Source organism: Clavelina lepadiformis, chromosome 8 (assembly GCF_947623445.1).
Source record: "Clavelina lepadiformis chromosome 8, kaClaLepa1.1, whole genome shotgun sequence".
Taxonomy (NCBI): Eukaryota; Metazoa; Chordata; class Ascidiacea; order Aplousobranchia; family Clavelinidae; genus Clavelina; species Clavelina lepadiformis.
Window position 1 is genome coordinate 1821520 of NC_135247.1, and position 24626 is coordinate 1846145.

A 24626-nucleotide genomic window follows, 5' to 3' on the forward strand; every position below is an offset into this window, starting at 1 on the left:
GTTTTATACTGATCTACATATCTACGGCACCCACTACCACACTGTAGAATATTTTGACAAACTATTTTTCCAGAAAGCAATGAAATTGTACACGCTATGTATATTCAAATTAGTTCTTTAGTAAATATCAAAAGAGAATGGACCAAAATCTGAATGGAAATTAAAGTTTCGCCTCATACGTTTCATAAGAAAGACCATAGTCTTTGGCCATTGAAGTTAAGCACGGAAGCATCAGATGTGTAAATTAAATAGGAAAGGCGAGGGCTTGAGAAAAGGAAGTTTACATTTTGCAAATCCATTTGATGTTTATTTGTTGAATGCCTGTGCTTTGATCCCTGCGGCAGGTCGTGACCTTTCATATGTCACCTTATAGACCACGTGGTTTGCTTAACGTCATAAAAGAACAAGAGGAACTTTCGTCAACTTGGACTCACAAAATATTTTAACGAAATGATTGGATTAATAACACGAGAGCCAATGATTGTAATTTGCTCCTATAATTTGTAAGTTTTTCCTCTTTTTGCGAAACACACCAAATTAATTTTCAACTTAACTTAACTGCTCCCTTCAGAAGCATGAATTACTGCTTAAAATGAAGTAAATAAACAATTCCTTGAAAATATTTTAAACAGAAAATAGATTAAGCTGCACTGTTGTGAGACAACCAAACTATCTACGTATACATCTTCCATACATCTTCTAATCCCTCAGCAATGAAGAAAAGTGTAATTTTAGAATACATAAGTCAGTTACCTAAATGCTTCAAGTACACGGTATGACGTAATTTGGATTTAATTTCTCGCTAGCAGTGGCCAACAGGTCATAAAACGGACCGTCCACACTTTCTAACGTTACAAAGTACGAGCGATTCCATTGTTCATGGCGGCAAAGCGGTGAACTTTCATGGCGAGGCGACACCCTCGCAGCACGAGTCTTTTGCCAATTCCTTTGTATTCTGGCACGTTTTACAACTCTGATGTCACATGCCGCCCGTGACGTGGTTTGTAACTTCTCCGTCAAAGCCGGTAATTATGATAATGATCAAATTATTTCGTCACAAAAGGACCTTCTCTGGCACTGTTATTTCTTCTCTTTGTTACGTCATAAAAAAGGACTGCAAAGTGCGAAACTCGTTTCCACCAGTTAACTGTTTTCGAATTACGGGAAAAAATGCGAAGTAATGCAATTGTTTTGTGATAACTATGGTTTTGGAGATCTACTGAATAATTAAGGGAGTCTGACCACTTATGCTTGCGTGGTCGCGTTAAAATTACCTTGTTGTGAAAGTTTCCAAAGAGATTCAAGCTTTTCACCAGCAAATAAAGTATAAATTTTCTTGAAACTTTCGTCGGTGTTGGTCACTGAAACACAAAGTACCGCAACTGTTTGTTTGCATGTAGCAAGCATCTGGAAAAAGACGGACAACAGAGTAAACAAGTTTGGCAAACAGGTCTCCGGTTCGACGCGAAACGAAGCGAGAAGCCATCTACGCTCTGTAGATATATTTCCTTTTTCGTGCAAGTGGCGGCGCCGAGTCTCTAGTGTCAATCAGTATTTGGCCAAGTCTGCAGCTTTGTAAAGGTTAGAATAAGAGAACGGGTGTGGCAAGCGTCGCGGCGGCAATCAAGTGTTTGTTATGGGGCAGATATCGCAAAACTTTCACCTTGTCTTATCAGTTCTGCTTGCTGTCTTGTTTACCACTCAAGGGAATGGCTTCGTACCAAGAAAAGACAATGGTAAGTTATTTTTAATATTTCAAATCTGATTTGCTTAAAATAATTTACCTAGCTACGTTTTGTTGATAGTTTAAATACCTTACCTTATCTCTGATATCATTGCTACATAATTTTTATATCAAACAAAGCATATGCTTAAAGGTAGATAAGCGTAAACGAAGTCTTTAGACCAAGCAATTTGATTCTTTTTACCTGAATTGGCAAGCAGAATTTCCGATTTGTAGTTGCAAACCCTAAAGCGACAAAGTATGCTTTAACTTGTGCATACCACAGTTGGCGAGAATAGCGCATTATAATTGGAACCTAAGCCTCGTGCTTAACAACAGTCAATAATTTGGGTGACGAAAGAGAGTCGCTGCTGCAGTTGAAACTTCAGGCTTGTGCGTTTAATATAGGCCAACATATCTCATCGAAAAACACTTTGCAAAACGTTTGCAGGTTTGTGTGTGACCTATTAGTTCATTACTATGTTTGACCATCGTTGTATAAGTTTGGTCATTTAAGCATAAAACCTGGCCATGAGACTAATTATGAAGACAAGTTTGGTCTACTTAAAAAAATATTTTTGTGTTGGGTGTAATTATATTAAACGTATTAACGATTACCGGTATTAAAACCGAATTTAGAAGTCTATACGTACTGCCTGTATCGTTATAACATTGTCAATTATGTTGGATTTCATCCGATTACTTGGAACAATTTCCTCATCCGCTTAATAAACATCTCCTAGTGTGTCCGCGGATTAGCCTAATCTTTCTCAAACATGTTTCTTTTCAAGATAATCGGGGTTTGTATTAAGTATACGAAATGGGAAATGAAACAGATAAGAAGGATCATAGTACAATGATTATACTTGCAAATGGGATGGAATCTGTTCGAAGTGTGAAGATTGACATATGCTTTCTTATTATTTCTAACCAAGCCTTATCGTTTTGAGCGATAACTCAAAAAAAAACACAGAAGGCAAACTGTTGTTTCATCTGTGTAAATTATCGAACATGTCATATTACTCCCGTTCCCACAGCATAAGAAAAATTATAATGGCTCCTTAAGTGCATTTGATATTGCTGCATTAGTGCTTGGGAAATGTAACTGATAACGCACAAAATTGTTGCCCTGACAACACTAATAAAGAGTGACAAGGCACATCTGCACTTGACGAATTGACACAAGTGACGCAATAGTAACTGCCACTTCAGTTAGAGCTTGCTGTTCTTGAAAGGAAGTTATAAGTTTAGTATAATTGTGTAATTTTTTGTAATATGACTATGAAACTATGTGAAAAAACGTGATTAATGGCATATTGTTATTAACGTTATAATCTTTACATTCATATGTCATAAACGCGCCTACAATCGCCATTAAAGGTTATGCCATCCGCTGGGAATAACCGTGAGGCCAGCATCCAGTTGTGAATTTGAAACTAAATCAGATTACGAATAAACTATTGATTGAACAACTGAGATTAATTCAGTTAGCCAGCCAGTAGCCTTGTAGCACCAAAGTTTACGTCGATTACGAATCACTTTTGCAGGGAGAATTTAATAATATGTCGATGCAAGTCAAATTTCGCATGACACTGCACCAGCTAGGCTTAACACAAAGTAGCCTAAGGTATACTGGTACCGCACGGCATGTTGTTTTCTGATAGCTTTTTGGAATTCACGGAACCAAATGCCAATCCTGGCCAAGTTGCTTTTATTGCTTTTTTGCAGTTAATTTGAAAAGTCGGTTTTCAGTTTTGTTAGCGTGAAGTTTCATTATGCAACCTAACACTAAAGGATTTTTGGGCTGTAGCTCGAGCATTCTACATCCCCGAATACCCTTAAACTTGTCTTTATGTTCGCTTGCAACTCTATAACGTCAAAATTACGTTGTCGGTTTTGTAAAGTTATTTATTGCTTGTGTAGACTAAGTTTTCGCCATCAAACGAATTTAACTTAGGCCTACTGTCCTTGATCAAAATGACGTTGAGGTGGAAAATTAGTCTTATTTTGTTACACACGTTTCTTTCAATGCACCACCCAGGTCAAATGTCAACGTTTTTCTTCGTAGTCATTGTCAAGCAACCAGGAAACGGAAAACTCAAGTCGATGACGTCAAACTAAAATTGAATTTGAGGGCCTTGCTGTAATTTTCTAAGTTATACAATGTGCAATGTAACCCTAGCACGTGTAAGCAACATGCTTGCGTTGCAAAGGCTGGGAAAAGCGAGTTGGTAACCAGGCAAGCCACAGCTTATAGCGCTTCGCCTAAGGTATTTGAGCGAAGTTGTTTTAAGTCAAAGCAGGACGAGGTTTCATGCTTTTAGGTACAAATCGCCCTCACTTTTGCCAACTCTCCCCTTTCGTGTAATAAGATTACAGCGTCGAACGCTTTTCGCTGATTAAGATCAAATTGCCCTTGTTTCGGAGCAGGTTATAAAAACAAGAAATTTATCCTTGTTTACCTTAAATTGCTAGTTCCTTGAGGTGGCGAACACATCAGTATTTTGGTCGTCAAAGCATTTAAAAATTTCAACGTGTTATATTGATACAATTTGGCCACTATATGTTACATCGATACCGTGTATATAGCTGCTGTGTTATTTGCACCTACGGGTTCACAACATTAGACAAACGTCAATAACCGAAAGCTGATAAGAACACATAACGACGTTGTGCGACTAGAAGAATGTGCGCCAAACTACTTTGCAAAATGTCATGCTGCCAGCCACGTGAACTTTAAGACAGAGTGAAGGACATTGGATAAATTTAGATTTTTTACAGGCAAACACAATAGAGCATTGTTTTAAAGTGGGAGATAGGTCCTAAAACAACGGAAACGTTTCGATGTTGTTGCCGTTTTGTATTGTTACTTGATATTATGTAGTTCACAGTCAGGTACAGCCCTCCAGAACAATCTTGATGTTGTTTTTAAAACCCTGATGTCGGTCACGGTCGTTTATTTTACCATGGTTTAGTCTGATCATATTTCAAACCGGGGCGGCCTTGAAAGAGGTCGATTCAAGTGATGGCGGCACCTTGCTTTCAACGGGCTTGTTTTGCCTCTAAACCTGTCCGTTCTCAATGACCCGAAATTAAGAAAAAAGGGATTTTTTTCCTAGTATAAGAAAAGTTATTTTTACCATGAAAAAGCGCGAGCGTTGATTTTATTACTTTTCGAGAAACGTGTTAGTTTGTCAAAATTAGTGCCGTCATTTTAAAGCCGAATTTGTACAATATATTTTGCCGTATTTTGTCGAAATTTTCCTGATGTCAAATTGCCGTATTACTGAAATTGTTTCGCCGTAAGCGTCTGGTTTTATTTGTTTTGTAAATCGCAGGCGCCACATGTATTTGTGTGACATAAAATTATCATTAGCGGGTGACGTTTTATTAATTTATAGCATCAGTAATTCATTTTCAAAGGCGTGTCTGGCTTTAAAATTATAGGGTACTTAATACGCAAACAAATTCGTATTAGCTCTTTTTTGACTTGCTGGACTTGCCATCAATTCTTTCAGCAACGTAAAATGTCGCCTATACCGTTAAAAATGACGACAAAAAAATCAAGTTTTTGTAAATGGATTTGTAAGTTGAAGCGACACTAACCACAAGAGTTTGTTCAGCGTTGGGACACGGACGATAATACGACGATTATCGGCGCCAACTTACACGATTATCATCGTTGCGACTTGGGACCAAGATAAACAAGATAGAAATTCGCCACTTTCGGTGAATTGGTCCAGTCTGAAACGTGGAGACGAGGCAAAACTGTCTCGAGTGTTTGGCGACAGATAGCTGGCGTTTAGTTTATCAATCTGACAACGTGATTTAGGCCTAATACGCGATCAGGCCCATCTGCTGACAGCACGGTGAATGCCACTCTGAAAAGATACACCCAGAAGTGTCCCTCGATGTCAAATTTTAATTCGCGATACAACAAGAAGGTTTAGAGTTTAGCAGTTCTTTTTATTCTTTAGTAGCGTACAAAATCCTCCCCAAACAGGCTCAACAGCCTGGATAGACATTTTAAAGGATTACCCTACCCGTCTCGGTGCACAAATTATGTTTGCGTGAGAAATAGCTGGAAGCAGTCATGACTTATCCATTGGTATGCCCTCGTTACCTGACTTTAGACCTCGCGACCGCAAAACTATTAACGAACACTCGAACGTTTTTTTACCCAGCTTACATGACACAGAACTTCCCTTGCAAATGAAAGTCTTTTTTTTCGAAGTTAGTTTGTCTGCCATAACCAGCGTAATTTCAGGTCGTGATCGTCACGGTCTGCTGAATTCTGAAGCTTCTCTGCTGATAACAATCAACAATTTCGTACAAAGGTTTTTATGAGTTTTTTACCGCCGTTCAGATATTCCATTTGGCATAAATGGTGCACGACGTGTTAAAATAACTATTTCCTCTTTCGTTGCCTAGTTTCTACGCTTGTGTATAGATTACCAACGATCGCTTTATGATCTTGTCATTGGACGCCTTCATGGAAACGAAGCGTTTTAACATTTTTTCGTCTTTCCCAAACGCGGCGCTATTTTGGTCAAAACATATCGGCTTGTGACTAATTCCATGCACTTGGTCGAAAGTAAAAAGCTTTCTGTAATCCCATGCCCCAAGTGGTCATGGTTCACAGGCGAGTGAATTTCTGCAAGACTTTGGTGGACGCGGTCTGATGGTTTCACTTCTACGACAGATTTTTGCAAAATAGAAATAAACTGACACAGCGCATAGCTGATGTGGCTGCATGGGATAGCTTTGCTTTAGGGATCCCGGTTCTGCTTTTTACTTCTGGCAATCTTAAGACTCTGACGTCATGTGGTATCTTCTTGTAGCACTGAAAAATGATTGACACTTACCGGGCTGTCTTTGTCGACAGGCAGTCGATCGTTGATCGAAAAACATCAAAACTCGATTTTAAGCGTTGTGTTTTCACAGTCCCCAGACATTAAAAGCCGCTAAAAAATTTTTCCCATTTCAATATTGCTGTCAATTTTTTTCCTAGATTACCGTGGTTTTTGACAATTATTGAAAATTTTAAGAAAAGTGCGTTGTTGGCACTGACACAGAAACGTCAAATCTGTCGGCCGGTCATGGCCCTGATAGTTTGAAGATGTGTCAATGTCAGGAACCTTTTGGCTTCTCAGCAAATAATTTTGTTTTAAGGGCGCCTGCCATTAGGACGGAATTAAAAATTAATTTTCACAGAATGTTAAAATAAAATTTCGGAAATAAATTTTCATCTTGGCGCCTCGAACAAAACACGTCATAATAATCGATAAGGAATTAGGTTCAGCCGACGAAAGCTTTACCGTTGATCAGAATGTTTTTGTAAGCTAATTATACGCCTCTCTTTGCATCAAAGGCTTCGATATGACTTTTGCCAAAATTCATTTTTACCGGAACTTAATAGGAAAACTAGCTGAACACGTGACCTTAAAATGCAATTTAATCACCTTCCGCTTTTCCTTGGCAGAAGGCACCGCCATTTTAGACACGCTAAATTCTTTTCACAAAGAGATTCGTAATCAATCTGTAATGTTTCATTTTACACCGAGTTTAGCCATTTGGTGGGTGTTACACTTATCAGGTATTTCTGCGGTTTGTAGTATCACGCTCCTCGATGCCCGGAGCCATGCGACGCTCCCATCAATTAAACAACGACTCTTGTGATATCGAATAACTTTGATTATATCAAATGAACGTAAGTCTGCACTAGCCTACAACGCTTAAAAGATTCCTTGCAATTCGCTACGAGCAAAAAGCGCAACTGCAAATTTAACAGTAAAAAGTTGACCAATTACAGTTCAACGCTTCATCTTTTTATTTTGCTGAAAAGTCACTAAAAAGGTTTTTTTTCGCTTCCCAGGCATTTTGGTGAATTACAATGATGTCATTGGCCCCTCCAAATAACCTTCTTACATCATTTATCATTTTATAGAGCCGATGTGATGTTCTTAAAAATAGTTTTACGAAGCAATTTGATTCCAAAATTAGTCTTCCATCCACTAAATGCCGACCGCAGAGACAGAAACTGCGCCAAAAGTGTCCAATAACACTGCGGTTAAATAAATGTATGTCATTTAAGAAAACGATTTCATAGATATTCGTGGATAAACGTCTCGTTGGGTTTAACAGGCGCCACGGAAAGTTGTGGCGTGGTGCCAGGTCATATTCGACGTGGGTGGTCAATAACGAATTGTGTGAGACAACAGAACGTTTCCGACCCATATCGACTTTTCCGCCTTGTAAAGTGATATCGACGTCGCAAATACAAAAGTCCCGTTTATAGAACAGCCACAAACAGCAGCCTTTGCTGTAAATGGATTGTTTGCAACAGACACATTTTTTATATTTTACCGTTTGAAATGGAATATGTCATGTCATTGAACTTTCTTAGCTTTACAAAACGTTCCCTTCAACATTCGAGCTCTTGCTATCTAAAATACGTGCAGGGGTTGATTGCGTAACACAAACAATTTTGCGAAGTTGGATTTTGACAATTTGGTTTTGCTGCTAGAAAAAATTAGCTTGTGTTACATTTTTGACATAAATTTTAGAGTTGAGTTTTTTCCGTCAATATCCGCTACATAAGAAAATTTTTTTGTCGATTACGGCTCATAGAACCAATGTATTACACAACGCAGCAAAAATGCCAATGCCCTAGTGGCAATTTGGTAAACTCCAGCGTAGGTAAAGGTAGCCAAAATTACTGGTGCCCGGACCAATTAAAAACAATTGACCACAAATCCTCGCTATGGTCTCGGAGGAGCTCTGAAAACCTTTACAGCATCAGCAGAGTTTTTACTTTGCTTGTATAGTTGTAGATGACGATACGTGCACTTAATCCTGGCGCCAACCCGGTCATTCTTTATATCCCTTACCGTGGTTTGTGATAGCTCGGCGATGTATCTCGGCTATATCCAGTCTATTTTTTGTCCTAACCTGCACAATGATGTCCCCCAACCAGCCGTGACGTTGGATTAAATTAAATACTGACGGAACGATTTTAAAAGCAATCTTTTTGAAGAGAAAAACCCTTTAAAGAAGGTTGTATCATGCATATTTTAGCCTTGCAATTTTTTATTATTCTCAAACCCCATATGACGTCGGACAACCTAAACGAACTCGTATTATTACGTCATCGAAAAAACGTGTCAGGTGATTTAATAACGGATAATAGAACAGGTGCCACATCGTTAAGCACGTCCTAAATTACATGACTTTTCGTTGAAACTATTATGACACAATTCACCAGTCGTAAAAGTTCCCTTTGAAAGTAGTGACATAGTACCTCGACGACTCCATAATCTTTTTCCCTTGATTGAAAATGTGCGTTAGATATTTATAGAATAAATTATAGAGTCATGTCATATAGACGTAACATCCTTAACTGTTAGCCTTGACGTTTCCGCGTAAGTACGCATGCGCAAAATTGTAGGTTTAGTTAATTAGTTTAGCGATTTCGATAATGGCTTGTTATTTTAAGTCTGTAAGTGTCTCGAAATTCGATTCGCTCTGGTGTAAAGTTTATTTAACCATCTTCTTCGCGTAATCGTCGGTAAAATGCTAATTGGCCTTAAAGATACTGTCATATGAAGAAGCCGGCTACTCGATTCTATTATTTGCTTAATATTCCTCTGCGTGTTTGTTGCGTGTCATTCTCTGATTCTGAGCGGTTTAACGCCCCCTTACACGCGTCTATGTATGCCCAGTGATCGCTCAGCAAACATTGCGGCTCACTCATCTCTGATCGTTTGTCACCCGCGCGAACCCGACCAAACCTGTCAATCGCCAGGTCCCTGGTACTGCATGGTAACCTGTATCCTAAATCGGTCGCACTTTAGTAGATGCCGATTGCGCATGCGCACTGTCACGATCTCGCAAATTATATCAGTACTTTGCCCTTAGAGTTTTCAGAGCAATTTACCTAATTTTGTTGTTGTTGTTGGTTGTTTTGCCAAAATTCTATGTCTTAAGGTTTCTGTATTCCTCTCAGTTATGATGTGGCTTCCTCGGGTCCATGCCCGTGATACGATTCAGCACACGATGACTGAGATTGGTTCAGTCAATTTCAGTGAACAGCTATTTAACATGATTTATACATAATTTTATCACAGGATAATTAGAGCTGTTATTTGTGGCTATTTCCCGAAAGAACGGAGCCGATTGTTTAAAAAGAAATTCGTCACGGAGCGCATCTGACAGACTTCCCGGGCGCTCTCAAGCAACTAACTTATGCGTCAGCGTAAACAGACAAAATGGGGGAAAAATTATCGCTACATCAAACAAACAGGAAATTACACAACAGGTATTTTTCTAAAAAACGATTGACCAAACGTGCGTCCAAGTTTAAATAATCATTCGGTAATCTTCATGGTTGTTAAAGAGCTTGATTGACAGTTGGTGTAGGCTGTTGGTTGTTGAATTTGCCGCAATAAGCAGGTCTTGTACCTTTTATGGTGACACTTTCTTTGACAATAACGAGACTCAAAATTAAAAATGCAACAACACATGTGCCATACGTCTTCTTAATTTTGAGTTCAATTGTTTTTCCTTCGCCTAACCGGCAGTGAATTTACAGATGACGCGATAACAACGTCACAAAAACTTGATGACGCCATGATAGCTGGAAGATTGCGATTAGGGCGGGGTTGGTTTACAAAACAGAGCACAGAACAATTTAGCTTCGAAGAGATTTCTGTTTCCCCTAAGCTTACAGTTTTGTGGTAAATAACACCGATTAAATATGATTTAAATTTCAGCTTATTGTAGGAAGTCGATTTTGAAAGTTGCGTATGTGTAAAATACAAGTTTGTATGTTCGACAAAAGTATAGAATTGGGTATAAATCCGTATGTTGTCAAGTGAACAACAAATCATATGGCAAGTGACAGGTTATTTAGATTTGAGATGAGATTACTCAATTTTTTTAATGATAACTTGGGAAGAAATCGTTTTTGTTCTCTTTTACCTTGTAAGGTCAAACAATATTTTCATTAGTTCAAGGCGGGTTGGTAAATTTTGTTAGAAACTCGATCGTGGCAAACAACGTACGATGTCAGCAACCGGATAAACCGTAAGCCGCTTTGGTGGACGACATTTAGCAAATTTAACAATTGAAGCTGACCATACGACGTTGGTTTTGCCTACTTGTAGTTTTCGTTAAATTTTTTTCAAGCGAAGAACACCTCGGTAATGTCGTTTAGGAGATTTTTAAAATCTCATTGAAAACTACGGCTGCAATTTAATTTCAAATCAATGCAAGTTGATTATTTATAATTCCATTAAAACCATTACAGACATCAAGTCAGGCTTGCCCGAAGCAAAATTTCATTATAAGTTGTCGATGTTTGATTGACAGGTTACTTGCAAGAGCGGGTGAGGAATTTCTGCTCGAATCATGAAGTTTTAATTTTTTTTGTTGACCGCTTTCTTTCACGCTCCATGATCAAAGCCTTCTTAACGTCGGTTGCCAGAAGTTCGTAAAAGTCATTTTCCAAGCATTTTAATTAGAAGTTGTTCGCCGTTACTGGCTCGCTAATTGACGCAAATCAATTGATTTGTCTTAAAACGCAACAATACCGGTTGACGGACAAGACCAAAAAACGGATTTTATTTCTCCCACTTCTGGCCGCCACTCAGTCGAAAATAAATCTAAACAAACCTAAAGAGCTGGCCGATATTTTTGGAGACAAGGAGACAGGTCCGCTAAAGAATAACAAGAAGGTACTTTTGTCTCGTTTTGTTCATGTAAAAATCGCCAATGATTGCCGGTTTCGGGCGATAGCAAATTAAATGCATTGTTTGTCATCTGTAAAAGAGCTGACCTATATGGACAATGGACAGTGCCTGCTCATTGGACCTCTAGGCGTCTGGCAGACTACACATACTTGGTTTAGTCTTTTAAGCGTCTTTGTATCTTGTTATTGTTTGTTTTTTGCGCATAATAAGCTTATCAATCGTTGTGTATACAATCCGACATCGCTACAAGAGCAGACCTAGTGTATCCGAATGACGCCATTTTATTTGATCAATTCCGGCTTCTTGGGCCGATTTTCCGGTTTATATTTGTGGAATTACATCCCTGTTTGTCTTTCTTTACCTTATTTTAGCGATTCACGATTCGGCGTCGCGTGCTTCGATAAACTCGCCCTCTCGCCTACGACAAAAACTTTTTTAGGTTAAATTTTTCTGCAGTTTCACAAATTAGGTCCCACAAGTTTTTGGAATTGATTGTAGTAAAAAATTGGTTAAATAGTTTTGACCTCGCAATAGCATTAATTATTAGGCATGAATCTTTGAGCATTTCAACGTTTTTACTATGGGCTGAGTAAATTATTCGAATCAACGTTTAAAAATATTCGCAAACTATCTAAATCGGTCCCACCTTCACCTTCAGCTCCGGTTTATTTCCGCCCATATGACGTAGTACGTAGTTTCTTTTTCGGAAAAGTTAAACAGCGGACGTTTACGTTTTGCGGAAAGTTTAGTTAGAACAATTACTGATAAATATAGGGCTGGGAATACAAGCAGGCACCAATGGCTTAAAATTAACTCACAGATTGAGTTATGCGGCGTCGGCGAGCCGGGCGGCAACAATCTTCAGACAAACAATCTTTTCCTGCGACTTTCCCAGTGGAGACCAGGATCTCAAAACAGACAAAAATACAAATATTTTTAGGCTTGATTTTAAACTTTTTCAGAGATGCAGATGGTCGAATTTTTACAGCTTTAAGATATGTCATAGTTAGTGCAGTTGACTGCAAACTGGTGCAAAACTTTCTTCCTGGAACTTGTTTGTTGCGCACTTTTGATGAAGCCTTGTCTATGCCCACTGTTATTGCCCGCGCTTTTCAATATTTTCGGCAGGCATTGTCTGTAATTGACCGTTAAAAGTGCACTTGACATGGTACATTACGATGTCTATAGTTCGTTCGTTTTTTAGAAAATATATGCCCATAAAAGATTAATTAGATTGAAAAGACACATTTTAGGCTTTTGAATGACGGCCCGGCCCGTTCTAATGTGGTCGGCGCAGTTCTGAAAGTGTTTAACCACTAGATTTCCAGAATATTAAACAGCGCCGGCTAACACTGGCTTAAATCGAACGTCAGAACACCCTGGTGGGATGACAATGCTTCGGGTGTGGGCCAACCAATGATCGAGTACAGTGAGACCTCGTTAATCCGGACCACTTCGTTTCGTCAAAAAATGTCGGTTTAGCGGGGTATCCGGATTATTGGAAAGTAAAAAATCAATCAATCTTGCAAATGCAGTACCGTGTTCAAAACGCAGTGTGCACCTTACTCTAATTCTAAGTACCAAGTTTCTGGCTGGACAGCAACTAAAATATAATTATATTTTTTGTATGATCCGACCCAGTGTCGAACCCCAGAACCACCGTATTAAAGACGAATGCTCTAAGCCAGAAGTGACGAACATGCGGCCGCAAATCGGTTTGACAACCGCTCTTGCATGGCGAAGCATTCCGGCGGGACCAGCAGTCTTGAACTTACTTTGACCTGTTTCCAATCTTTGCGCAATGCGATATCAAAAACTGATAGCACGATTGAGTCGCAGCAGTTTGTCTTCAATAGATTGCCGTACTCAACCTATGTAATGTACGTTTTTTTTTGCGACCGCGGAAGCGTTGTTTGTTAGTGTTGATGAACAATTTATTTTTTCGTTTCTAAAATACTGTACAGTATTTCATAGTATGACTAAAAAGCTGTGCGGCTTACTCAGCTGTAACTGACAAAGTGGCTTGCCACAACGAATAGGACCGTCACCGCTGCTACAACGTCATTATGCAACGCAACGTAATTATGCGTAGATAATAATCGGCTATTGTTTCGTCAACAAAGTAACATACTGTATTAGGACAATCGTGAATCATTTTCGCTTAACTGTTAATAATCCGGTTTATCGGATTTTATTGCTATTGATTTAGCACATTTGTTCCAAAACTTTTGTGTCGGAGTCGGACAGCGGGGTTTCCGGATTAAAGGGGTAAAATGCATAGGAAGAAATCCGTTCCCGGCAGTTTTGTGTCGGATAGCGGGGATTCCGGTTCATCGGGGTCCGGATTAACGAGGTCCCACTGTACTACTATACATGATTTGTAATAGGTTTGTTATGAACAATGTAAGGAGCGCTTTTGAGAACCGCCAATACCCACCGGCCAAGTGATGGTTGGCTATGATACAAACATCCAGCTCTTCGTTAAACTGTTTATCTTATCTTAATAGCGCCACTTGTTTATCGTTTTAATGTTGCTGTCGGCTGATTAACCGAGAGGCCGGCGTCGCACTGTCTCTGCTCTTCGGTCGAGTTTATCTTGGTATGCGGCCACCACGATTAAAATCTACAGAGCTTGTATGGCCTCTCGAAATCTCTCAGAACGGATAAAATTTGACTTTCTCGTTCAGTTTAGCGCTGGCGATCGGCTGTGTGGGGCTCTGTTGAAAGTGTACGCCAGTGAGACGTAAAAAAACGCATGGAACTACGCGTTTTTCGCTGTTTCCTGTTAAACTGTATGGAATTACTCGTAGCAGACATACGAACAGTTGGTAGCAGAGGTTGTAGGTATATAGCAAAGTCGAACACTTTGAGATCGGCATCAGATTATGCGTAGGGTATTGAAGAAGTAAGTGACGTCACAGTTATAAGCTTATTTTATCAACCAACGCGTAAAAGCAAGGATTACTTCAGCCATGAGCCCGGTGGCACGGATTGCTTTACATACCGTGGGAAGGTGGTTACTGCTACTGTTGCACTCAGGAAGTGAAACGCTTTTTAATTTTTATTCGACAGATCGCAGCAACGAAGTAGATCAAGTCAAACAACGAGCTTGGTTGCCGCGAGACTGCTACAACACTGTGTGTCATAATCGAAAAATGGTATACCGAGTAAATAATTAGCCTGTGTCCGCGACTTTAGGACCCAGCCAGAGCGGCGTCAGTGAGGTCGATCGTACGGTTTTGTTAAGTCACACACAGTGTCCATTGTAGAGCCTTAACTGTCAAGATTTAGATGCATGAAAGCTTGCAGAAGATTTACGATTTGGCAGCATCAGTTATTGCTATTTGGACGGCTTTAGCAAATTGAGTGTAACGAGTCCTAAGTATAAACGTTTTGAACATTTCAGCTTGGCTAAGTAAGCATTAAAGTACGTTAGAGGTTGCTGCTTGTGTGGTTTACGCTTGTTCGGTGTGTTCAGCGAATCCAATGCATCTTGTCTGAAATTTATTAGAATTTCGACTTAATCTCCAATATCTAAGAAAGAAATAACACAACTTGAAAAAGATATTATGCTGGATAAGCGAGTCTACAGCAATTAATAGGATCTCTATAGAATTCCTTTTTCCCTGCGCTCATAGCTTGAGAGACGAAGAAGCAACGATACCAGGCTTAAAGATTTCTTCAAAAGTAGGGCCGCCGCCGGATAATTACGCGCATAGTCGGGCCAGATTAGCCTGAACCGGTCGCTGGTCTGGAACGAGAGACAGCAAATTAGCACTAATGCAAATAGAATTTGACTAAGTACTCTACATAAGACCGTGTAAGTTTAGGAAGGCGATTAGTCGGTAAGCGACATGAGTGCGGCTGTTTGCTTACCAGATGAAGGGCATTGAGGCTTGCAAAATAATCTCATCTCAAACGTTGAATATTGATAAAGATATTCGCTATGACAGGACGGAATAATTTATTTCGTGTAAATAGAGTTTTGTATTTGGTTAGTTGACCGAGTTATTTATGGAAATCAAATTCATTTTAGGATTTTTCTAATAGATGAAAGTTTTTTTCTCCGATGTGGTTTTTTAAAAATTTAAAGACAATTTATCTCTAAAAATATCAACAAATAATTTTTTTAAATTTTAGACATTCCTTTAAGTTTGCCTTTGGTTAAAGCGAATGCTGACGATAACAAAATACTATCAACGACTGATATTCTTGGATTAAAGAATTTGCTTGTGGACCGCAATCCTTACCAAGTTGGCGGCAATTCTGTCTTATCTTCAGGTGCAATATTTGTACAATTGCCGAATTTCATATTCCAGCTAATAGCTAAGCGCGGCGTTTTGTTTTATGGCGAATAAATCTTTTTTCAATTTGTATAAAAAATGGTTTTATTTATTTATATTTATAACTTTATTAGACGAATATATTATACGTTCAATTTTAGGTCGCTTTTGTTCAATACTTTTTAAAATTTAAATTTAAAGATTTAATTTTAATGAAATGCCACCTTAAAATACTTTTAGTTTTTAGTTGTCATTTAGTTTTTAGTCATAAATAACGTTTGGCTTGAAAATGATCTTGTAAATTGTTTTAATTATAAGTTACGTTAAAACGAATTAAACATATTATCGACAACGTCATAATAGATAATCACCTTGTCACAGATCCCAAAACGATGTTCGACAACGAAAAACCTTCTGTTCCTCGATTTCTCAAGGAGCCGGAAGATAAATATGTCGTGAAGAATCATCCTGCTCATCTCTCCTGCTCCGTAACCTCCGCCCGGACTGCGGACTTTCGGTGCAATGGGAAGTGGAAGAGCCTTGCTTCCTCTCGGCATTATGACGAAACAGACGAGGAAACGGGCGAACCGTAAGTTAATTAACTAAAAAACTTTTGCTGATTTTATGAGAAGACTTTAAGCCGTTTTGAAATTCTTGAAAATTTGCTTCCATTCAAAAGCGCTGGTTTCTTTCCAAATTTACACAAAAAGCAAAACAAGTAAAAACCGCGAGAACATTCTCCAAAATTTTATCTTTAACGTTTGTTGTTGATTATTGAAGGTACATCCGGGTTACCATCGACATCTCTCGAAACGAAATTGAATCGTTTTTCGCTCCATACACATACTGGTGTCAGTGTGTGGCGTGGAGTGGCGCCGGAGAAACCAAGAGCAGAAAGGCGACAGTCGAGCTGGCATGTAAGTGTCAGAGTATTTATGATATCACAAAGGCCTGTTAATAAAACCTCGAATAGTTGGTTAGCTGAAGGCAGCTGGTACCCGCGCCTCGCATATCCGTCTAACCTGCGCTATGCAGTTGGTTATGTTTTATGTTTATTGTTTGCCATGCACAGCATTTCTTCCTTTTTTGTTTATCGTAAATAAATAGTTACATAACGTTGCGTTGTCAAACCACGCGAAATTATTTGAAGTACTTTCATTTTAACGAAGCTCTTCATCGTAACTTCGAGCACGATCCAATCGGAGGGCGGGTGACGGTCGGGGAGGAGTACAAACTCCACTGCGCCCCGCCACATGGCAAACCAGCCCCGACAAGTGAGTGCTTGTATATATAGTGACGTAATACTTTAGCTAATGCAGTGACGTAATTGTCGGGTCTGATTGCTAAAACCATGCAAATCTTTGGATTTTATGTCTGTTTATATTTTGTAGAAATTAAGATTCCGTGTTCGTATTTCATGTGAGCTCACATGTTGTCATATTGCTATTAAAAACATTCATTCAGTTCCTCTCATAACAACTTGTCTTTGGAAACTGAGAGTCCATTGTCATCGATAAAACCAACTTAATAAATCTTTTACTTGACATGTGCCGCTTCAAAGCACTTTATCTAAAAATCCATGGGAATGTTTGGAGCCAAAATTCATCGTATTTTCAATGTTTTGCCACAAAGACTTTGACGAACGACAATCTAATACCTCACGCTTAACCCCCGGTATTTTCTTCGTCCTCGCAGTTGAGTGGCTGAAAAACGACGAATTACTTCGCCCGGCTGCAGAATCAAACTACCTAATCACCCAAGGCGGCGATTTGATAATAAAAACCCGAAGCATCGAAGATTCGGGAAATTACACTTGTGTGGCCAAAAATATTGTCACTAAAAGAAGAAGTCACACTGCTTCGGTGCGAGTTGGCGGTAAGTTAGCATTGATTACAATAAATGGTGGTTGGTTATTACAGTTTATTATCACAGATTATTTAGTTTTTAAGAGGTTGGTTGAGTACTAGCCAGTGTAGAGTTTTTTTTCGTGCTTGAGACGTGTTCTGTGTAAAATCTTGATTTTTAACGTGGCGTGACGCGAGGCCTCGTCGGTAACTATTTTAACTAGATTGAAGTTAATTAAGTTGCAAGGCAGGGCACGGTTGGTTGTAACGGCGTCTACACTTTCCAACTAATTCGCCAGCTGCAAAAACAAGTGTCTGTTCTGTCGATTAATCTCCCAATTTTGAACCCAGTTTGGAGGACGCTCGCCGAGTTGTGGGGCTCTTGGCCCCTTAATCCCTAATTATTCGTTTTCGCGAGAAGTAAAACGTGGAGCTTAGTTTCTGGTAACTGGAGCTGTCTTCGTGACGTCAGTTTAAGAAAAAGAAACGTTTGTTTTACGGCGACGCTCTTAAACAAACATTGGTCGGCTATCTCACAGAGAACGGCCAACCCCGGAAAAATACGTCAGAGAAAAGGGTCGCTTAAAAATCGTCTGTTTATTTTATGTCAAATGACTTGAAGCGAAAACATACCTACACCCCGAATCAGTCGAATCATCAGAAAGTTTTTCTCAACTAACGCCATGTTTTGTGATGCTTGCTTAGCTTCACTCAAGTGGTGTTGCTTAAGACGGCGTTGTAACCTTAAACCCAGCTTTCCACAAGCCATAAGCCCTTTTCCAGTAGATAGCCCTGTTTACAGTTTTACACCGGACTTAATAATACATTTCTGTGACGAGATAACACTCATATTATGACGACATAGATGGAGCGTTGCAAAAGATTTACAATTTGTAAATAGTCGCGGTTGATAAAGACATAGACATCAGACAACCGACTTCAAAATTAACCGTCGTTGTTGGGCAGATTTTAATTTCACATTGAAGACATTTTCTGCTGGAATCCGAAAACTTCCAACAACTAACCGCTTCCACATAACCGCAATTTGTTATTTGACTTGGCGTGTGACTTCTCCAACGAACAATTTGAAGAAAAACGGCAACATCAACCAGTAAATTTGATGATGGGCTGGTGTTGGTATCTTATCACCACTGCGACAGTTCCAAGAGAAGGTGTAAATATTTGCTTGCGCATGACATCAATTATAGTTCGATCAGTAATCTAAACGGCGCCAAAATTGTTACGTTTTCTTGTTTCCCTACTCATCCAAATATACAGAGACAACCGCGTCAACTCCATGTTTGCGTATTAGAGGCGAAATTAGGCGAGGGCTTTAGCTTGATAAGCTTTCGCCGTAACACACAAAGGCGCTGCGCATTTGAGGAATGTGTTTCTTGTTTGTCAGGTAAATTGTTTTGATGCGTTTTCACTTCAAAATAATGATTGTTTCTGTATAATCGTTCTAAATATGTTACATTCACAATCAACTTATGAATAAAGGCAAGTGTCATTTCTGATAAGACACAATTCCATGAACATAACGTTACAGAAGGCGACAGTTTCGGTCCAAACACTTACCTAAAGGTTCGATTTTTTCTGAGTCAAACCCGTTCGGGTCAACCACGAACGCTCAAAGTGATATCAAATTCAATAAAACAACCAACCATTACGCCGTCGTCATTGTGAACAAGTCGCACAACACTCTTATTATGACCCCAGAATGGTGATTATGAGGTCATACGAGTTGTTGTCAGGTACTTGCGATGAGCTTACATAACGCTTGCGGATTAGCCGAGGACTGCTGAAGAGGTTTTAAGTTGTCGTTTAAGTCTAGTTCGGTTTCTCACGTTAGATTGGAGAGTTATTTTTTCGGCTCTGGTCTTTGATTCGAACCTTGACCGTGTTTAAGTCGCATTACATCGCTCTTACGACTAGTATAAACGCGGTATTAGTGGTGACTTAATGATGTTTATAGATAATTTGTTTGACTTGGAAGGTGTAATTTATCTCGGCCGTCTTGGTAGATTTGGTGTCGACAACTTCACCGACTTAAAATTGTTATGGAAAAAATCTTAAATGTAAAAGTTAATGAAGTTTTTGATTTTTTCAGTCAATGGCGGATGGAGCGACTGGTCGGAATGGTCAGCCTGCCGGAGTCGTTGCGGACTTGGGGAAAAGCGGAGAATACGGACGTGTACGAATCCGACTCCGCTAAACGGAGGGGCGAAATGCGCCGGGAGTTCCGTCCAGACAAGAGACTGCACCAGGTTATGTCCAGGTAATGCAAACGTCACAATAGCTTTGTTTTTTAGGCTTAGATTTTAGCCTTTGCTTGAAAATTAAATCTTTATCGGTCGAGAGTTTGCGAAGATTCTCGTTCGTTGCCGTTGGAAAATTTTTCCAAATCATTTTGCTTGATCCGTTCCGGGGATATATTTCTCGCTTAAAACGAAACCGTTCCCTTCTTGCCCGAACTCTAGCCCCATTCAAGTATCTTTTTATCAGTCCCGTGCATGCTTTGTCTCGGCCACTTAAACACAACTCTAAATCTTTCCAGTATGAATTTATCAACGATAAGAATCGGTTTTAGTTGTCCCAGTTTAACCACAAATGCCCTTTTGACACCGCCCAAGCAGGCCTAGATTGGACTCTGGCATAGAGAGCTTTCTTGCTTGTCTATCAACGTATTTGAAAGTGAGATTGCCCAGACTATACAAGGGAAGTTTTTAACCAAATCTACGGCGGATGCCTTCTGGTACCGCCCGTGTTATCAAAGATCCCAAAGGGAGTGAACTTTGAGGAAAAGTTTAATTTCTTATCAACATCCTTTATCAAAATTTTGTTGTGTTGAAATTTTTACATTAAACCGACAGACTAAGCACTCCTAACTTCGATAAAGTCTTGATAAGGATCGGTTTTTGTTTTCAGTGAACGGTGGCTGGACAGAATGGTCCTCCTGGTCAACCTGCAGTCCGGAGTGCGTCCACCGTCGCAGAAGGACTTGTACGAGGCCTCATCCACACAACAGCGGTCTCGTCTGTCCTGGTCTTGATATCGAGACGAGAAATTGCACGAATGGGTTATGCATCGGTAAGAGTGTGACTTTTTATACTGGCCGTGATTTTATTGTCCTGTTATTGACGAAAAAAATCTCGATTTATTGATAAAACTTTATTGGTATGTGAATGATAAGTTTCGGGGAACACTGCGATTTGAAGAAAGGCATCAGGATGCGCTTATATAGAATATAAAATTGAAGTTGTGTATTGTTTACCTATGTGCGCTTTTTGCGATGTACACGTATGTAATATGTGTACTTTGATTTGTAACTGAATCCAGATATTTTAACACTCCCGTCAAAAGTATCCGATAAATTTGTTACATGTCAGTCAGCACACTTAGCGACGATAGATGGGGCGCCCAGGCATGAAAAGCTTTCTAAAAGCTGTTTCGTCACAGTCAAGTTAAAAAACTCTGTTCTCCTTTACGTAACACGAACCGTGCATTGCCAATGTCGTCTTGCGTTGACTCTGTTAACTCGATTCAATGCAAACAACACGATCAGAAGCATCGAGCTCAGTTAGTTGTTTGTCTCACGAGAATTCTGTATCCAATATCGTGTTCTGTTTGAAAAGGGAGGGTTTTGAGTGGCAGAGTCGCTTTCATCGCGTCTTTGCTTGGATTAATTTCTTGCTGCAGTTTGATAAAAATACCGAGCTGTCAATCACTTAGAGCTGAATTTCAAAGGTGTGGAAAATTCGCGCTTTTCGTCCGCTCTCACGCTGTTGTTTCTTGGAAAAAAATGTATTTTTGGAGTCGCACTTTGCATGCTGTAAGCTGCGTTATGTATAAGCCTGAGGATATTTGTCAGAGTGGTTTCTGTATAATTTCATCTCGAAACAAACAATGTTCCGACCAAGGATGCTTTTTTTTTCATGTGCTGCTGTTTGCGATCGGTTGATTTTTCTTTGCAAAATCTAAACCTTCAAAATGAAAACAACAACAGCTGCTCAAGCTGGGAATCAACACAACGCACCAAGTAAGTCGCGGTCATCACGTCAGTCCACCTGGTTCTGTACTTCTTACTGTTACAACAATTTTATAACCGTATTCGTTAAAACTGTTTTTGTGAACGGAACATTTACTACATTTGTCTCGGTTACTACTGCTATAAGTGATGAATGGCCGACTGTTTACGGAAACATATCGAAATTGGCTAAGTTAATCTACGGATAAATTTCCCCAGGTCCGCGGTTAATCAACAAGTTGGAAAACGAGGGTTTTCTATTCAAATTACAAACTGTGTAAAGCGCTAAATGTCCCTTTGTAACCAGCAGTTACAGAAAATTCACAGACCCGCTGGTGCCAATTGAAGCGTGACAAGTTAACACGAAGCAAGTCACAACCGTGCAGTGAGAACATCGCCTAGTTTGGTTGAGGCAAAACACTTTTGAACCCATTTGTCTTACTTAGCCCGTCTCTCCAGTCATGTGTAGAACGTTATGCCCCGTTGGCGAAAGGTTACAGGTGTGGCTGCAGCCTTTGCCCTCATTAGCTTCCAGAAAATGTATTTAAAACATGGGAGGCACTATATTTCAGGAATGCATTTTTATCCATTCGGTTAACGGTACAAGTGCATCGGTGTCAAGTATAAACATAAACCGCAATAAAAAAAACCGGGATACTCTAGCAAAATTGCGTGTGACGATTCCGTACTTACTTACGTGTTACTCGCCGCATGCATGGTTTCATGAACTTTTTACCGGCTAAAATTGTTTCTTATAATTGTGCGGCCGCTTCCGAACTAGTACCGGGACAGCTATGTAACCAACGCCATAACTACTAAATGAAATTGAAAATTCTGTGAACAGTAGGGATTGAAGGTTACTGGTTTGGGCCAAAAAGGGCCGTATCACCCCGATTTTGATTATGATAACTTATTTTTTAGGTGACAACAATCTGGTTCTCTTTAGCTGCCTCTTTGTGGTTCTTGGTCTGCTTTTAATGGCCGTCGTCTCAGCAGCAATCATCTTTAAACGCAAAAGAACTTCTTTTTCGCGCTCACGATCGGGAAGATATAACAGCGGACGATCTGTACGGAGTTACTCTTCAGCGCCACATAGCACGTCTGCCCAAGGTAGGATTTTACCCGCTAAGTGGAAACTGTAACAAATATTTGATGATATTCTCACTTTTCTTATATTGTTGTTGCTCTCTGACCTGTAATTATTACGTATCTACGAGTACTTTTTAAAAAATGTTTTCATTCATAAAACTTGCTTTATTTTGCAGAAGATTTCTGTATTATACCCACCAAGCCGCCAAACTTACCCGAAAACTCGGCAATAATCTACCCACCCGCCTATCCCTCGTATGATCAAAACCATTTGCAATATTGCCACCTGAATGGACAAGAGAAACCCCTCGAACACAAGAAATTCACTTACCCCAACGACAAAAACTGCCACGTGTACTTGGGACAGGAGACGGGGGAACAAAAGTACCCGCTTGTATTCACGGGACCCCAACAGGGAACGAGTTCGCGAGACGACCCCTGTCCATTGAACTACAACCATCAAGACAGTCACAGTCGGAGTCCGGTTAGGTGCAAGTCACCTAGCAGCCCAACTCACGTCGACATCCTGCAAAGTTGGAGTCACGACGGGTAAATTGCTTGTTTTTTTTCACCATTGCCTCAATTATGTCACTGATTTCTATGTATAAATATGAAATACCTGCGGTTGGTTTCCAACTGGCCTATTAGCCTGAGTGTGTCTAGATGTGTTTATTTTATTGTCCTGTTGACCACAACGGTAATGCCATAATTGCTGACTAGTCATCGCGGTTTTAATAATAACAGCCGCTGTGGGAGGCATTGGTTAAACAACTGTCAGTCTCTCGGGTCAGATGTGAATAATTTTGGTCTTTCAGCTCATCGGGAGATCGGCGGCTTTCTAAAGATCAAAACGGGCGGAGCGACAAACGGGTGAAGTTTATCGACGGAAAAATCGCTCCGGAATACGACTCCGGCTTTGAAGGAGAATCGAGAAGCAGCCAGGAACGCCTCCTCGGCCAAACTGCTCCGCTGCAGCCTCTCCGTGTGCAAGGTACGGAGCTTGAAAGATTGGTTATCCGTTTGAGATTACTTGGGCGGAATTTACTTCACCATTGCTTTAAATGATAATACTTTAACCGCTGATGGTAGGCAAACCCTGCTACAGTTATCTTGATGTGTATTAAATGTTTCATCTTCCAGTTCCTCCAAGTTGGAGCGAAGGCAGCGACACTTGGAACGTCGGATACAGCGCATCTGAGCAACCACCTCCACCGACAGAGCTTCTAGATGAGGAAGACGATTCATCTGCTGTTATTAACCGGGGTATGTGACCTCTGACCTCTAGTACATGCAATTGGCTCCTTTTTTAAAATTACGGGCTTATCTCGTTATTCCCGTATACATTGTGTGCTATATCTCGCTTTTATAATGTACCAGCGCGGGAACTAGCTAATTGCTTAATAACCAATTAGGGAATTAATGTCGCTTTTTCTTTGCTTAGATGAAACAACGACGTAGCATGGATATCACATGACCACGACTCCTTCCCGCGCAATTACCTTAACCGCTTCAATTAAGGCTTGCTGCTCATCACGTGGCCATGTTGGCCCTGAAAAAAGACATTTTCAGGATCGCAAACGGATTGCGGCGAAATATTTCTACTGTATCGCAGTGTTAGTGTTACATTTGATGTTGCTGTTGTTCGTGCTGATGACGTCACGAGACTTCTTTGTTGTTTTCACTCACATTTTCACGCGTCTTTGGTGGGAGGTTGGATCTCGGAAGATAGCTTGGGATGCAAGATTAGGTTTGAAGAAATTTGGAGAGTATCATGCACAGGTTGCTGGTTGGTGTTCCGAACCAGTGTGTTTGCAGTATTCGTAAGTGTGTTTTCAAAAGGGTAGATTTCCTATGCATTGTTATACAAATAAAATACTTACTCACATCAGATTATTGCCTTCACCGTCTACA

At 39.9% G+C, this 24626-nt stretch overlaps 1 protein-coding gene across 1 annotated transcript; it reads left to right on the plus strand.

Annotated features, from left to right (window-relative positions):
• The first annotated feature begins 1229 nt into the window (after window positions 1–1229).
• Window positions 1230–24605, plus strand: LOC143468286 (netrin receptor UNC5C-like). The gene is made up of 14 exons (XM_076965408.1): window positions 1230–1736; window positions 15613–15753; window positions 16137–16344; window positions 16536–16672; window positions 16925–17029; window positions 17451–17630; window positions 19710–19877; window positions 20528–20689; window positions 21606–21638; window positions 22548–22736; window positions 22892–23264; window positions 23531–23706; window positions 23856–23978; window positions 24157–24605. Exons 1-14 carry the CDS (start codon window positions 1637–1639, stop codon window positions 24171–24173), a joined length of 2112 nt encoding a protein of 703 aa, XP_076821523.1. The 5' UTR covers window positions 1230–1636; the 3' UTR covers window positions 24174–24605.
• The last annotated feature ends 21 nt before the right edge of the window (window positions 24606–24626 follow it).

Excerpts from the sequence above, each read along its gene's own strand:
- LOC143468286 (XM_076965408.1), top strand. The coding sequence starts at position 1,637 with ATGGGGCAGATATCGCAAAACTTTCACCTTGTCTTATCAGTTCTGCTT. Across the intron at positions 1,737-15,612 it reads CGTACCAAGAAAAGACAATG|ACATTCCTTTAAGTTTGCCT; the intron begins GTAAGTTATTTT and ends TTTAAATTTTAG. Across the intron at positions 23,265-23,530 it reads CAAAGTTGGAGTCACGACGG|CTCATCGGGAGATCGGCGGC; the intron begins GTAAATTGCTTG and ends TTGGTCTTTCAG.